The sequence below is a fragment of the Montipora foliosa genome, chromosome 10 (assembly GCF_036669935.1).
Source record: "Montipora foliosa isolate CH-2021 chromosome 10, ASM3666993v2, whole genome shotgun sequence".
Lineage (NCBI taxonomy): Eukaryota > Metazoa > Cnidaria > Anthozoa > Scleractinia > Acroporidae > Montipora > Montipora foliosa.
The window spans coordinates 35,531,378-35,546,377 of NC_090878.1; the positions used below are offsets into that span (position 1 = coordinate 35,531,378).

The following is a 15,000-nucleotide window of genomic DNA, read 5'->3' on the forward strand; positions in this document are numbered from 1 at the left end:
TTAATGAAGCAGTTCAACAATGATTGAGTTAAAATGACTGCTATCCAAATAGGTGATTGCTCGATTGCTGCGAAAAGACTGATTCTTTAGTCCCGCGAGATTCAAAGATGTGAAGGGAAAGAACTGACAATGGTCTTGCTTAGCTTTAAGTGAGACTTCAAAGCAAGGAGACGTTCCGTAATCGCAATTCTAATGGCTGAATTGTTCAATGCAATTTTATGCGCCTTTTGCTTCACGACTGCCTCCATTCTGAATGTAAGAGGAAAATTGAAACTTACCCCACGTAGGAAAAACTAAGCATATGAAATTTATTTACATATTTTTTCAATGAAGAATGGAAAGTAGGATAGTTCGATCAAGCAACAAACAAATAATTAGCTAGACCTAGTAGGGTAAAATGTTCAATGACCTTGCGATGTCCTATAGTTCGTTAAAACTGGTTCAGCAGCAATAATGGATCCCGCTACAAATAAATTAAGGGATAAGCAATACTGGTAGATTGTTTGTGTGCGTCCGTCACTCACAACTGCATGAATTACAAAACTAAAACTTAAGAGGAATAGTGACGTTATCTGAATGAAGAGAAAACGGCTAAAGTTGGTTATCGTTGGATGCAATAGTTTATGCCTTTCATATGGATATGAAACTCTTCAAAGAAATCTTCTTGTTCATGCACAGCACGAAATAAAAACTGTCACTGACAATTGCGTAGGAAAACGTACTGGTGTGTAAGCGAGCTTGATTATTTGACGGGTTATGAGAGTATCTCAGTCTCTCGATAAATAACTCCTATAAGGAAAAGGTTGAACTTTCCTAAGCACAAATCACTCAAGCTTACCCATATCACAAATTACGTTTTTAGCAGAAGAATTTGAATCACAAATGCATAATACATCAAGAACATCAGGTCGTGCATACTCGTTCAAACTGTGCGTTAATGAAGAAGTTCAACAAGGATCGAGTTAAAATGACTGTTATCCAAATAGGTGATTGCTCGATTGCTGAGCAAGGTCTGATTGTTTCGTCCCGCGACATTCAAAGACGTGAAGGGAAAGAACTGACAATGGTCTTGCTTAGCCTTAAGTGAGACTTCAAAGCAACGAGACGTTCCGTAATCGCAATTCTAATGCCTGAATTGTTCAATGCAATCTTACGCGCCTTTTGCTTCACGACTGCCTCCATTATGAATGTAAGAGGAAAAGTGAAACTTACCCCACGTAGGAAGAACTAAGCATATTTAATTTATTTACATATTTTTTCAATGAAGAATAGAAAGTAGGATAGTTCGATCAAGCAACAAACAAATAATTAACTAGACCTAGTAGGGGAAAATGTTCAATTACCTTGCGATGTCCTATAGTTCGTTGAAACTGGTTTAGCAGCAATAATGGATCCCGCTACAAATGAATTAAGGGATAAGCAATACTGGTAGATTGTTTGTGTGCGTCCGTCACTCACAACTGCATGAATTACAAAACTAAAACATAAAAGGAATAGTGACGTTATCTGAATGAAGACAAAACGGCTAAGGCTCGTTATCGTTGGATGCAATAGCTTATGCCCTTCATATGGATATGAAACTCTTCAAACTTCTTGTTCATGCACACCACAAAATGAAAATCGTCAATGACAATTCCGTAGGAAAACGTACTCGTGTGTAGCCGAGCTTTATTATTTGACGGGTTATGAATGTATCTCAGTCTCTCGATAAATAACTCCTATAAGGAAAAGGTTTACCTTTCCTAACTGCAAATCCTTTAAGACTAGACACATCACAATTTTAGTTGCTAGGAGAGCATTTTAATCACAAACGAAACGTGAAGAACAACAAGCCACGCATACTCGATCAAAGTGTGCAAATTAATGACGCGGACCAAGATAGAATACTCTTATCCAAATAGTTGAATTGAATCCTCTATTGCTTTAAAGTAACTGATTATTAATTCCCGCGAGGTTTAAGGTTGTGAAGGGAAAGTAAATATATGAGGCTCTTGTCTTGCTTAGCATAAGTGAGACTTCAGAGCCAGGGAATATTCCGTAATCGGAATACTAATGGCTGAATTGTTCAATGTTATCTTACTCGTCTTTTGCTTCACGACAACCTCCATTCGGAATCTAACCGGATAAGGAAAGTGAAACTTAGTCTACTCATATGTGATTTACTTACTTACTTTCTCGAAGTAGAAGCAGAAATAGAAAGCGGGATAGTTCGATCAAGCAATAAACATTTAACTAGACCCAGTAGTAAGGGAACTAGACGCTACGTGAGCGTAATCTGGGTTACCTGTGGTTCATGATACAGAAAAACAGAGGGCACTGAGTTGGGTGATATTGAGGGGGCGGAAAATGGATTTTCCCAGGAGTAATTCTGGATGGGCCAACCCGAAAATAACACAACAAAAAAGCCTAGGAATCCAATAGGTACTCCTGGTAACTCCTACAATAGAAGAAGCAGACGTGTGGATCGAGCTCGTATGCGCAATTATTTAATCATTCCCAGAACTGCTCAGTCAGGAAACGAAACACTTCTTACTCTTGTTTCATTTGCTCAGAAACGAAACGTATTTATTTTAACTTTAGGTTAAGCTGTTTACACAGTGTGGTGTAGTGGCCAATCAAACTAGAATTTGTAATAGCTGTTATTACAGTTGAACCCACTTCTCAGTGTTAGTTTTAGAAGGCGCGAAAACGAGTCTTTCGGATCAAAACAAGAATTTCTTATCGAAGGACTGTGTGATTTCTTGATTCTTGACTGTTTTATTCGTTTGCTTTCGAGTAATTCGAGATTTGTCTTCTTTTCGGCAAAAGTTATGACTATTTTAGTGAAGAGAATGCATCTTTTATCAACTCTCATAGTTTTAACTGCGTCTAAAAACCAAACCAGACAAGTGGTCAAAATTTGCCGCCACCGTTTTTTAAAGCAAGGTATCAAGAAGACAAAGCAATGTTGATCGCGTTCTCCCGCTCAAATCCGACCGGAAACGAAGTTGATTAGGGAACCGCTGCACTTTGTGAAATAGCGCGCTATATTAGGAAAACCTGACTTTTTTATGTGAAGGGATATATGTTCGTAATCTACAATTTTTAAGCTTTCAGAAAATATATACTTTACCGGGATTTTGCGTCAAACGTCCGACCGTAAAGCGGCGCCAAAGAATGACGGTCATCTGGGGTACACTGATACCTTTAAACTCTACCACTACGACAGACATTAGGTCTTACTAAAGATAAACTTGGTTGAAAGCCTGTCTTTAACAGGCAGGTAAAAATATTTCGCAACTCTTGGATGCATAATAGAGTGATACTAAGTTCCTGACTTAAAAATTGTTGCGGGCTAATTTTTTATTTTAATTTTAAAAGCAAGACGGCTCAAACGTTATCTGACATGTTTGATTTGAATCTTCTGACAAAAGCTGCCATGAACTTTCAATCCTCACTGATGTCTGACTTAAACCCTTTGTATCTGAGCGAAATTTAGTACAGCGCACACACTTCCAGACGAACGAACAAGTTCTTTCTTATCAATGAAATGCGAAGGTTCGTTTACACTGTATTCACGTACACCCTGGAAAGGCTAATTCAGGAATCAGGGTGGAACTCCTACCGCTACTTATACCACAGCCCTTAGGTGTTACTCACGCTATACACGGGCGAGAGCATATCATCATATCATATATCTTTATTTACCCTCGGATTTTTAGAGTAGCTTGGTGTAGCTAATATTTCTGAGCATTTATCCTCCCAACCATGACACACGACAGAAGACAGACCACAACACCGGGAACTACATGCCCTACTCTTTACGACAAGTGTGCGGCTTCTTTTACGTCCCACAGGATTATGAACATTGAAGGGTTGTGAGACGGGACCTCCAGCTTATCGTCCTTATCCGAGAAGACTAGAGAGTCTAACCATTTGCAGATGTAATTAGAAAGGCCGCACTTTCTCCTCAGCTATTTAAAGACACTGAGTGTTGGTCCGGCCGGAGTTGAACTCACGACCTCCCGCGTAATAGCCCGCTGCTCAACTAACTGAGCCACAGGTGCACGGTGTGTCATGTCATGTCATGTCATTACAAAACCAGCAGAAATATTCCGCAGTTTCTGGAATACATAACAGAGTATTAGCGAATAGTAGTAGGTTTTCCAAGATTCATTGTAAAAAATGAGAAAGCTTTGATTTGAATCTTCTGACAAAAGCTGTCATGAACTTTCAATCCTTACTGATGTCTGAATTAAACCCTTTGTATCTGAGGGAATTTTTGTACAACGCACATACTTCCAAACGAACGAACAAGTTCTTTCTTGTCAAAGAAATGCGAAGGTTGGTTTACACTGTATTCACGTACACTCTGGAAAGGCCAATTAGCAACACACTAATTCAGGAATCAGGGTGGAACTCCTACCACTACTTATACCACAGCCCTTAAGTGTTACTCACGCTATACACGGGCGAGAGCATGTCATTAAAAGGCCAGCAGAAATATTCCGCAGTTCCTGGAATACATAAAAGAGTATAAGCTAATAGTAGTAGTTTTTCCAAGATTCATTTTAAAAAATGAGAAATCTTGATGTCATTTCATTTGACTGTATTTGTATTTATGTGATAACAGCGTTAATGAAAAACAAGTTCTACTAGAGAAATAGTTAAGACTGACTGTTTAAGGGCATGGAAGAGAACCTTTCTTGGCCCAAGAATTGATCCCTGTTTACATTATTTCTCCAGGCCTCCATTGTGGGTTTTGTATACACGGTCTGGGATCAAATCTAAAGGCTTTACCCATTCTACATACGTCAAATGCAAAAGGCTCTTTACATGTTTGTAAAATTCCAGTTAAAGCAGTGACTTCCTTGGCGTTATCGTTACTGAACTTCCAATATCTCTGCATTAATTCTGGCGAGCTTCCATGAGTGCCCATGAAGCAGTCACACGCGTTGGTCAACTTTTCAAACATCTTCACTTTCTCTGGTCCTCTAGTGTGATGAAGCCTTTGGTCGTCAAAATGAATTAAATTGTCGCTTTTATTAAAGACGCTGTTAATCCAAATAGGAAATTGCTGATCCGCGTGTGGATGACAAAGGATTCGCTGAGGGTCTTGAGACAAAAAGCGCACAATGACGTCATTAGTAAATAGCGTCCAAGCCTCGTCCATATAAATGAGACCTGTACCACAGTGATACCGGCCCCAGCTTAATATCTTGGTAGGCCTGTGGCGTAACTCAAATTTGAGCCTCTCAAGGCACAGGAAATAGTCATCATCTAGTCGGAGGAAATACGTGAATTTGTACTTGACCGCAGCCCACATCATTTGGTAGAGATATCGAAGGCCAAACGTTCTGCCGCCAACAACTGGTTGAAATTCTATGTCTTTGTAAATGTTTTTTTCATTGGCAAGGTTCACTTTATCCTGTTTGGGTATTTGAATGCCGTCAGTGAAAAACTTGCACCGCACCTAAAACAGAGTACGGAATCAATAAAAGCGAAAGTTCGCCTTATGCATAATGCGTTTATAGCCCATCTTTTAGGGCGTAGCCTCTTATTAAACTCTGGCGCGCATTTAAGACGCATCGTCTTAAAGTAATTACCATTTATTCCTCATCTTTAATTGCCATGATTATACTTTAACTATGTCTTCTGTATGGTGTGCTGCTCGCATAAACTATTTCCATTTTTGCGCCCGACTTTTTGTGCCTTTGTCGCATGTCAATATAGTACACCTCTGGTTTGAACACAATTACATGATCACAAATGCAAAGGAGAAGAAATTGAACCTTCGACGTGCCATTTTGCTATAATTGCGTCGACCGACCTTGCGTCACGCTTGCTTGAACTTGGCTTGTTATCGGAAGGCACATTCGAAGTATTTCCCAAAGCTCAGTCTAAAGCTCGACAGACAGTTGTTATACAGTCGGTCAAATTCTTTTATATATCATCCAATTCCAGAGCATACTACAGCGTGGGAAAATGCACTTTGGTTTCAAAATCTCTTAAATTACGCAGTGTCCTGAGAATGTTTGATCAAGTCTGCACGTACGCTGGGCGGTCATTATTTGTTTTGAATCGGGAGCTTAGGCAGGCACATTTTTTTAAACGGGAAGGGTACATTTCGCGTGCCAGGACAGTTATGTCGCCCAAATCTTTATACTAGTTAAAACTCATGAAGGAAGAGAGAGAAGTGTTGATCAGGGCTTTGACTGGTAACTGGTACAACTTAAAATGCAGTGGTGGACGAACCTTATCGGGTCAAACTTTTAGAGGTACAAGCTTTTAAGCCACCTTATTTTCCAGTCAAGAAATACTAACCTCTCCGTGACATTTCGTCCACCATGTCTGCCTTATTGCATCTCTCCTCTCTTGTCTTGAAGGCGCCGTAGATACAATAATAAGAAGGAAGATGGTTTGTTTTGTCTCGAGCTCTTTCATATCACTGAATTCCGTTGTTGAAAACATACAATCGCTTCTACTGGGCTTTACATGCGTCAAGTTAGCGAACATGTTCACAAGTGGTTGAAGGTGTGTGAATCTTAGTTGTGGCAGGAGACCACCACTATCATGGGCTCCTGGTTGCGGTGCTTTGATGAACAACCTCTGGAGAGTTCCAGAAACGGAGAGGTCGCTACCAAAATTCAACAGCGCAGACAACGCGAGAACGGAGAAAAATACCCAAAGGATAGCGCAACTCTGTCTAGTTGAGCAAATTTTCTTTCTGCGATGTATAAACATTGTTACGCTGGCCAGTCTAGAGACAAGAGAGAGAAAAAAAAGCATTTAATAACGCATCGATATCCCGTGTATTTTCGAGGAGGTAGTCAACAAAAGAAGAAACAATCAAGGGTTTGGAGACTGGGTATTTTGAATTTCACAGTTAGCGATCCATAAATTAACTTTCTGTTGAAGAATATTTGTTGCTCTTAACTGCAATAAGGCCATTTGACAGCTATTATGTTAGGGCGTCTAAACAAATTTATTTTCAAAACCTCTATTTTCTGTTTCATGAACAATGAAGGTATTCAAGAATTTTTGGTGCTGACTAGCGTTTCCTCGTCGTTTTTGACCGTCCTCTCTAGACCATAGAAAACGGATATATGAGAACATCCTTATTCACCACCTATATTAACCGCGCCTTTGGCGAATAATTGTTAATTATATTGATCGTTCATTAATTGCTCACCGATTGGTTCGGGGACTTTATGACCATGAACAGTTTTATAAACGCTAGTGGCGGCCATTTTAACAATTCTTTGATTAAGTGGAGACAACAGGCTTAATTGTCTAAATGAAGGGGTAGTTTCTAAAGAAACTGTGATGCTGCGTCGGTGGGGAAGTAGTATACAAAAATTTGGTTTTAACAACTGAGTTGGTAATGTAAATTAGCCACCGTACAGAGACTCTAAAAGCCGACGTTTCGAGCGTTAGCCCTTCGTCAGAGCGAATCGAGGGATTATGGGTTACGTGTAGTTTTTATAGTAGAGTAGGAGCTACGCTATTGGTGGTAACATGGCAACGTGAAAAATAGGAATATATTAGTTAAATAAAAAGAATTCCTTAATACCATGAGGATTAAGGGTGCCGATTAGAAAGATGAATTTTTGTTCCAGATTCTTGCGGCTTTCCGTCGTACCTAGATGTAGGGAAAGGCCGCAGATAGCCATGTGTTTTTCGGAGTGGTTAGGCAGATTAAAATGGCGAGCGACTGGCTTAGATGCATCCTTGTCATTCTTCTCAACATCGCGAAGGTGTTCGCGGAATCGGTCACGTAGTCGTCTACCTGTCTCACCAATGTATAATTTATTGCATAACGTACAGGTTATGCAACAAATGACATTTGTGGTGATGACTCCAATTTTTCCTGCAGATCAGAGGAGATGTGCCAGTTCTTCGAAAAACGTTGCTATCCTTTCTCTCTGGTCAAAGCGGGCCATCATCGCGCTCAACAATTTGATCGACAGTCATCACTACAAACGTCACAAAAAGATAAGAATGACAGAATTCCATTCACCCTCACTTTCCATCCTCATAATCACGCAGTCAAAAGCATCATTCCTAGTAATTTTAAATTACTCCAAAATGATCCTGAGACTGGTAGAATCTTTTCGCAACCTCCACTTATTTCATTCAAACGCGACAAAAACGTAGGCAACCTTTTAGTTAGAAGCGCGCTCAAAACCAACGAGCAACCCGGCACTTTCAAATGCGCGCGCTCACGATGCAAAACTTGTCTTTTCATTGTTAACACTAGCAAGATATCGGGACCTAAGCGCTCTGTTAAGATCACCGATCGTTTCACATGTACCTCCGCAAATGTCATTTATTGCATAACCTGTACGTTATGCAATAAATTATACATTGGTGAGACAGGTAGACGACTACGAGACCGATTCCGCGAACACCTTCTCGATGTTGAGAAGAATGACAAGGATGCATCTAAGCCAGTCGCTCGCCATTTTAATCTGCCTAACCACTCCAAAAAACACATGGCTATCTGCGGTCTTTCCCTACATCTAGGTACGACGGAAAGCCGCAAGAATCTGGAACAAAAATTCATCTTTCAAATCGGCACCCTTAATCCTCACGGTATTAAGGAACGCTTTTCATTTAACTAATATATTCCTATTTTTCACGTTGCCATGTTACCACCAATAGCGTAGCTCCTACTCTATTATAAAAACTACACGTAACCGATAATCCCTCGATTCGCTCTGACGAAGGGCTAACGCTCGAAACGTCGGCTTTTAGAACCTCTGTACGGTGGCCAATTTACATTATCAACTCCGTTGATAAAACCAAATTTAATTGTTTAAGTAGCGACTGAAAGGGCAAGAATTTCTTCAATAGATTGCAAACATCTACGTCTTGATTAATTTTACGAAAAATCTTGCTAATCTGATTATTAAGACCGACACCAAGAATTTCCAATTCGTTACTATCAGGGACAACAGTCCTCCACAGATCAATGTCGGATTTTTCTCTGTCTTTTGAAACGTAATGGATTGATATTTTTAGTGACTTTCGATTCATTTGATTGCATTCATACCACTCAACTACTTTCTTCAGATCGGCATTAATGGCATGTTCAATCCGGTCAATATTTTTTGCTGACTTTAACAGTTCATTATCGTGACAGATCATCCATTAGTGTATTAGAAAGCCTACACACTAAAAAATTAAAGTGTAAGACTACACTTAAAAATGGTGTAAAATTGTTGCCACCCCAGCAAGCCTTTTTTTTTGTGTGTATTATTACACCAACTTCTAAAGTGTAGTTTAACTCTCAAAAGGATGGTAAATTTACACGCAAAATAGTGTAAAATGGGTATTATAGCACATCTAGCAAGTGTAATAATATCAGAAAGGATGGGTAAAATTACCCCGAATGACGGTGTAGTGATCTTGCCACCCCCGCTACCCTTTTTGGAAGGTGTAATTTTACCCCATCTAAAAAACTTGAAATTACCACCAAAAGACGTATAATTCAACCATAAAATGAAGTGTAATTATGTTTATTTATCATCAATTTGTAAGTAAAATTACACATGACGCTACATCGATGGGTAACAAACGCAAGCGTAAAATTACAATCGCTTACTTAAGTAAAAAATGCACAACTCTAGATTCACATTTCTATAACTAAGCCTAGAGCCATTAAGGTTGGTTTGCATATGATCGCAGACGATCGCGGATCGCAGAAAGTTCTTCGATCGTCTGCGATCGTGGTCGCACACGTTCACAGAAGGTAGAACCAAGTTCTGTCGCATTGACAGGAATTTTGTATGAATCGAAGATTTGGAGAGCGTGCTTCGGCAAGAAAATGTATGTATTTGTGCAGACTTGAGTATAATAAAAACAAACTAAACATTTAATAGCAATGAGGTGGCCTCCCGACACGTTTAGTATTCGTTTCCCTTTTGAAACGATATAAATGTCATCATAATTCGGGAGTTGGCCCGCAATGAGGATAAATGGAGGAGAATCTTGCTTCAGCCCAGGTAGCTCTTTTTCAGTAGGCACAACCTGCATATATAAAATGAAGTGGAAAAGAACAGATGTTAACATTATAAAAGGTGCAAGTTACATCGAACTGTATGAGGTGCGTTAACTGCCAGTTTAGATGGAAATTTTACTACATAGTACCCTATAACAACTAAATTAACTGCATGGTTATAACTACTTTACAAGTTACATTGAACTGTATGAGGTGCGCCACTCACCAGTTCAGATGGAAATTATACTACATAGTACACTATAACAACTAAATTAACTGCATGGTTAGATCTACCTTTCAAGTTACATCGAACTGTATGAGGTGCGCCACCCGCCAGTTCAGATGGAAATTATACTACATTGTACACTATAAAAACTAAATTAACTGCATGGTTAGATCTACTTTTCAAGTTACATCGAACTGTATGAGGTGTGCCACCCGCCAGTTCAGATGGAAATTATACTACATTGTACACTATAACAACTAAATTAACTGAATGGTTAGATCTACTTTACAAGTTACATCGAACTGTATGAGGTGTGCCACCCGCCAGTTCAGATGGAAATTATACTACATAGCACACTATAACATTTAAATTATCTGCATGGTGAGATCTACTTTACTTTCAATGCCATAAAAGAAGCACACCACACGAAATGTAAATAGAGTACGGTAGGTCAAAAGAAGACCTCAACACATGATAGAAACAAATATATAACAAACAAACTTTATCAACACGATGGAATAAAACACGTAATCATCAAACCTCGCTCACATAATAACAAATCTCACCACATAATGACAAAAACACACCACAAGACAAAACTTCAAGACCAAAAGAATAAAGATTACATAAGAAAGTTATAGCTTTCCATAATTTTTTCTTGTTCTCCACTGTATTCTACTACTTCCATTTCATCATTACCCCTAAAACAACCCAAATCCTGGGCATCTTCATAAAATTTATGAGATACAACTGTAGGAAGTTCAGATTTGACTTAAACTTACAGAAAAAAAGGGTAAACTCCACTTAAACAATTCAAACAAAGGAAAAACTGTTGCCATAGCCGTACTAGCCTAATAAGGACAGGAAAACAATGTGGAGTGAACAGTTCTTACCTGTCAACTGTCTTTCGCTTCAGACTGAAGTGGAGCTAGCGGTTGTCTGTAGTTGACTGGCTGGCCGCACTATGTTGCTGAGGAATAAATAGGTGTACCTTCATCAGTAAGAACAAATGGAGACCTTACACTAAAATATTCAAGGGATATTTGTGCTGAATTGTAATCTAACCTTGCACAGCTCTATTAATTTATTTATCATCAAATTCATTGCTTTCCTGAATCAAAGAGCCAATTTGAATAAAATCAGTCCAATTCCACTGAACAACACTTTATATTTAGCCTGTGTGGTGACCGACTGGGAAAAAAACCGATTGGAAAACGAAACCGAACCGGAACAAACGAACTAAGAATGAAACAAGAATATTCTTATTGCAAAAGTAGGCAAAGTACACCAATGAAACCAATGAAATAATAAACAGAGATAAAGTTATCTGGGCTATAGGTTGGCCAACACTTCATAGTCTGGGTTCAGCAATGGGTTACTCATGAAGTTCTCTTCTATTTAGCCTTTCACGAATGTTTTCACTTCGTGACACGTATGTCTTCCTCCAAATATATCTCAGTAAAAAACAGCCGCCATTTTTGTAATATCACGCCCCTGGTGAGTCATGGGTAGTACCAGTCCTTTACACTTACCTGGCGCTGTTGTCGCGCGAGGAAATCAATAGATCGTTTTCACTGTCACGCAATCAAAAAATAAATCGAAATCCATCAAGTGGAAAAACTCAAGAATTCGTGATGTTGTAGAAGATAAATGAAGAAGACACTTCTCCAAGTTTTAGGCCTGTGCGTTTCCCCAAACTTCAGATATTCGTCGAAATGTTTCGCAGAAATTTACAGAGCCCAGTATGAAAACGCCATGTTGGTGCACATCTGTGGTGCACCAATATGGCGGCCGGAAAATAATGTCAACATCTGTTACTTACTTTGGCTATCTAGGCGAGTGATCATCTGTACTGAACAGACAGCTATTTACCTAAGCACTTTTCCTAATGCTTTAAATTCTAAAAAGGCTCAAAACCATGAGATAAATATATATTTCTCAATAAACTCGATCGTCGCCTCGTGTCACGCACCGCTATAACTCAGAAATTCAAAATGCTCTGGTTTCCAAACGAAGCACGCTATTGAGCTTTAAAATTGCAAATGGGAACAAATTTACCGCCTCTTATGCCTGATGAGGATAAAAACTTTCGTGGCTCTTTAGATTTGGATTTTAGAAAATGATGACGTCACGTGAAAACGATCTATAGATCGTTTTCACTGTCATGCAATAAAAAAATAAATCGAAAACCATCCAGTGGAAGAAGTCAAGAATTCGTGGTCTTGTAGAAGATAAATGAAGAAGACTTCTCCAAGTTTTAGGCCTGTGCATTTCCCCAAACTTCAGATATTCGTCGAAATGTTTCGCAGAAATTTACAGAGCCCAGTATGAAAACGCCATCTTGGTGCACATCTGTGGTGCACCAATATGGCGGCCGGAAAATAGTGTCAACATCTGTTACTTACTTTGGCTATCTAGGCGAGTGATCATCTCTACTGAACAGTCAGCTATTTAACTAAGCACTTTTCCTAATGCTTTAAATTCTAAAAAGGCTCAAAACCATGAGATAAATATATATTTCTCAATAAACTCGATTGTCGCCTCGTGTCACGCACCGCTATAACTCAGAAATTCAAAATGCTCTGGTTTCCAAACGAAGCACACTATTGAGCTTTAAAATTGCAAATGGATACAAATTTACCGCCTCCTATGCCTGATGAGGATAAAAACGTTCGTGGCTCTTTAGGTTTGGATTTTAGAAAATGATGACGTCAAATGAAAACGATCTATTTTCCTTACAATCTTCAATTTTGGTCCAACATTACGAATAAGTTATGCTCCCAAATCACTACCGGTCTAACTCCGCTTTCCAAGAGGCCAAGTAAAGAATTCCTCATCAATTTCCATGCATGAAAGAAACATATATTTATATTAAATTTTAAGGCGGGAAGTTGCGGTCGCCTCGCCAACGAACGAATACCACAACATTATGTTTATGAAGTTAGGTAGATTTCACCTATTCTGCGCGCCGGCATATCATTTTCCGGGAGAAGTATTCTAACTGACCGTCGCCGGGACCCAAGGTCTTGATTTGGGTGACATAACGAGCTAACAGTGCCTTTCATTTGTGTCTCAAATCTAAGGAACGTCAAAACACTAACAGAAAACAGCTTGTGTTTTTTATGTATTTTAATACATCGTCCTTTGGTGCGAATTGCAGTCGATCCAAAAACACTTGGATCGACTACAATACGCACCAAAGAACGATGAGGACATCATGACCTTCAAAACTTAACAATAGAAGTAACGAACACAGTTTACTCACCACGAAAGGATTCAGCTTATTCGTTGTACGGGGCGCCTAAGCTGGTAAGCCAATCGCCTACTTCCTCTACTGTCCATAGTTTAACATCTGAGCATCCATGAGCAGCCATTGAATTTAAAATAACGCAAGAAACAGGACCTCCAAATATTCAAAACCTTCTCCAAAGACTGGCCGAATGAAAAGGAGTACAAAGAGGGTCATCAAGTTTCTTTATCGCTGTTCAATAATGCATCTTGATTGACGGAAAATTATGGCGCCTTTTTGACCGGAAATTTTTGTCAGAAGACGTAAATATCGCAGCCAATCACATGGCTCGAAGTGACATTTGTAACCGGAAACACACCTTTTGAATTTCACCGTGCAGCTGACATCTATGCTTGTTACGAACCAGATTTTTAGGAGTTTAAAAAAAACTACCGGTACTGGCTCACATTCGTAGTCGGCATTCGCACGACCCAAATGTTCTTGTCACTTGTGGTAGACCTGGGTACAGCAAGACTTACAAACTCTTTTCAAGTTTTGAATCTCATTTTTCCCGCAACAATCCCGAACTTATTAAGGAAACGGATGAAGGAAAAGAGAACGAAATTATTTCTCATGATGATTCGGATGATCCGGAACAGTCGCCCAGTTCAGAGGGAGAAAGCGACTCAAAGAATGACACGAGAGATACATCTTCGAATGTCTTCGAAACGTTGATATATTCATACTTAAACTAGAGAGTGTAACAAATTGAGCCAGACTGCAATGAGAACTACGTACAAAAAAATAAGCCCCGAAGACAGTTTGTTCGGCCCAGTATATCATATTTATGAATAGCTATTTATAAGCCCACAACTGTATGAGTTCAAAAAACCAATCTAACATGGTTTAGATTAATCGGCCTTTTTCTATTAAAATTGGAGTAAAAGTACACTTCCAACTGTGTAATTTTATCCTTGATAATACCCATAAACTCTTATCCTTTAAAAAGAGTAAAAATACCCTACATTTAGAGTAATTTTAGAAGAATATTTTGGTGTAATAGTTTACACAGTAACAAGGTGTAAAAATACCCTACATATGGAGTAATTTTAGAAGATTTTTTTGTTGTAATAGTTTACACAGTTACAAGGTGTAATTTTACATTTTTGCGTTCGTAACATTACACTTTAATTTTTAGTGTGTAGTGCAGCCGGGGAACAACTTTCGTTATAGCTTTACAAGAATAACATTGCCCACTGAGGTTGATCACGTAAGATAAATAATGTTTGATAAAATTGAGAATTCTTCAAGTCTCCTCCAATTTCAACAACTAGTAGTAATCTCGGATTATTGAAGTACGTCCGACTGTCGCTTTGGAAGCGAAGGTGAAGCGTAAAGGCAAGGTAATAATCTTATGGGGTCGAAGTTTGAGGATACGAGCATGTACTTCTTGAGATGGTTGCCATAAGCGCCGATTACTATGACTCGTGTTACAGGATTGAAATACTTTTCCTTTGGCGAGAAACAATTTGCCTTACAACGAACGCAAAGCAATCAGAGAGT

The 15,000-nt window shown here is 39.0% G+C and overlaps 2 protein-coding genes across 5 annotated transcripts in view; both read right to left on the reverse strand.

Moving 5' to 3' along the window:
* Window positions 1–2,213, reverse strand: part of LOC137973572 (uncharacterized) — a 13,442-nt gene extending 11,229 nt beyond the window's left edge. Inside the window, exon 1 of the mRNA XM_068820412.1 lies at window positions 2,172–2,213. The gene's annotated coding sequence lies outside the window, so the exon portion shown is untranslated. The remainder of the gene's footprint in view (window positions 1–2,171) is intronic.
* A 549-nt stretch (window positions 2,214–2,762) lies between these two features.
* The window catches only part of LOC137973998 (uncharacterized), an 18,228-nt gene continuing 5,990 nt past the window's right edge, over window positions 2,763–15,000 (reverse strand). For 2 of the 4 annotated variants that reach the window (XM_068820916.1, XM_068820915.1), the window contains exons 4-5: window positions 6,304–6,739; window positions 2,763–5,452 (exon numbers count right to left, since the gene is read on the reverse strand). In XM_068820916.1, coding sequence (XP_068677017.1) covers window positions 4,709–5,452; window positions 6,304–6,723 — 1,164 coding nt within the window. In that variant the 5' untranslated portion in view covers window positions 6,724–6,739 and the 3' untranslated portion in view covers window positions 2,763–4,708. Of the gene's footprint in view, window positions 5,453–6,303; window positions 6,740–9,490; window positions 10,012–11,101; window positions 11,179–15,000 lie in introns of those variants that run through there. The other 2 variants (XR_011117363.1, XR_011117362.1) reach the window with 1 other exon arrangement.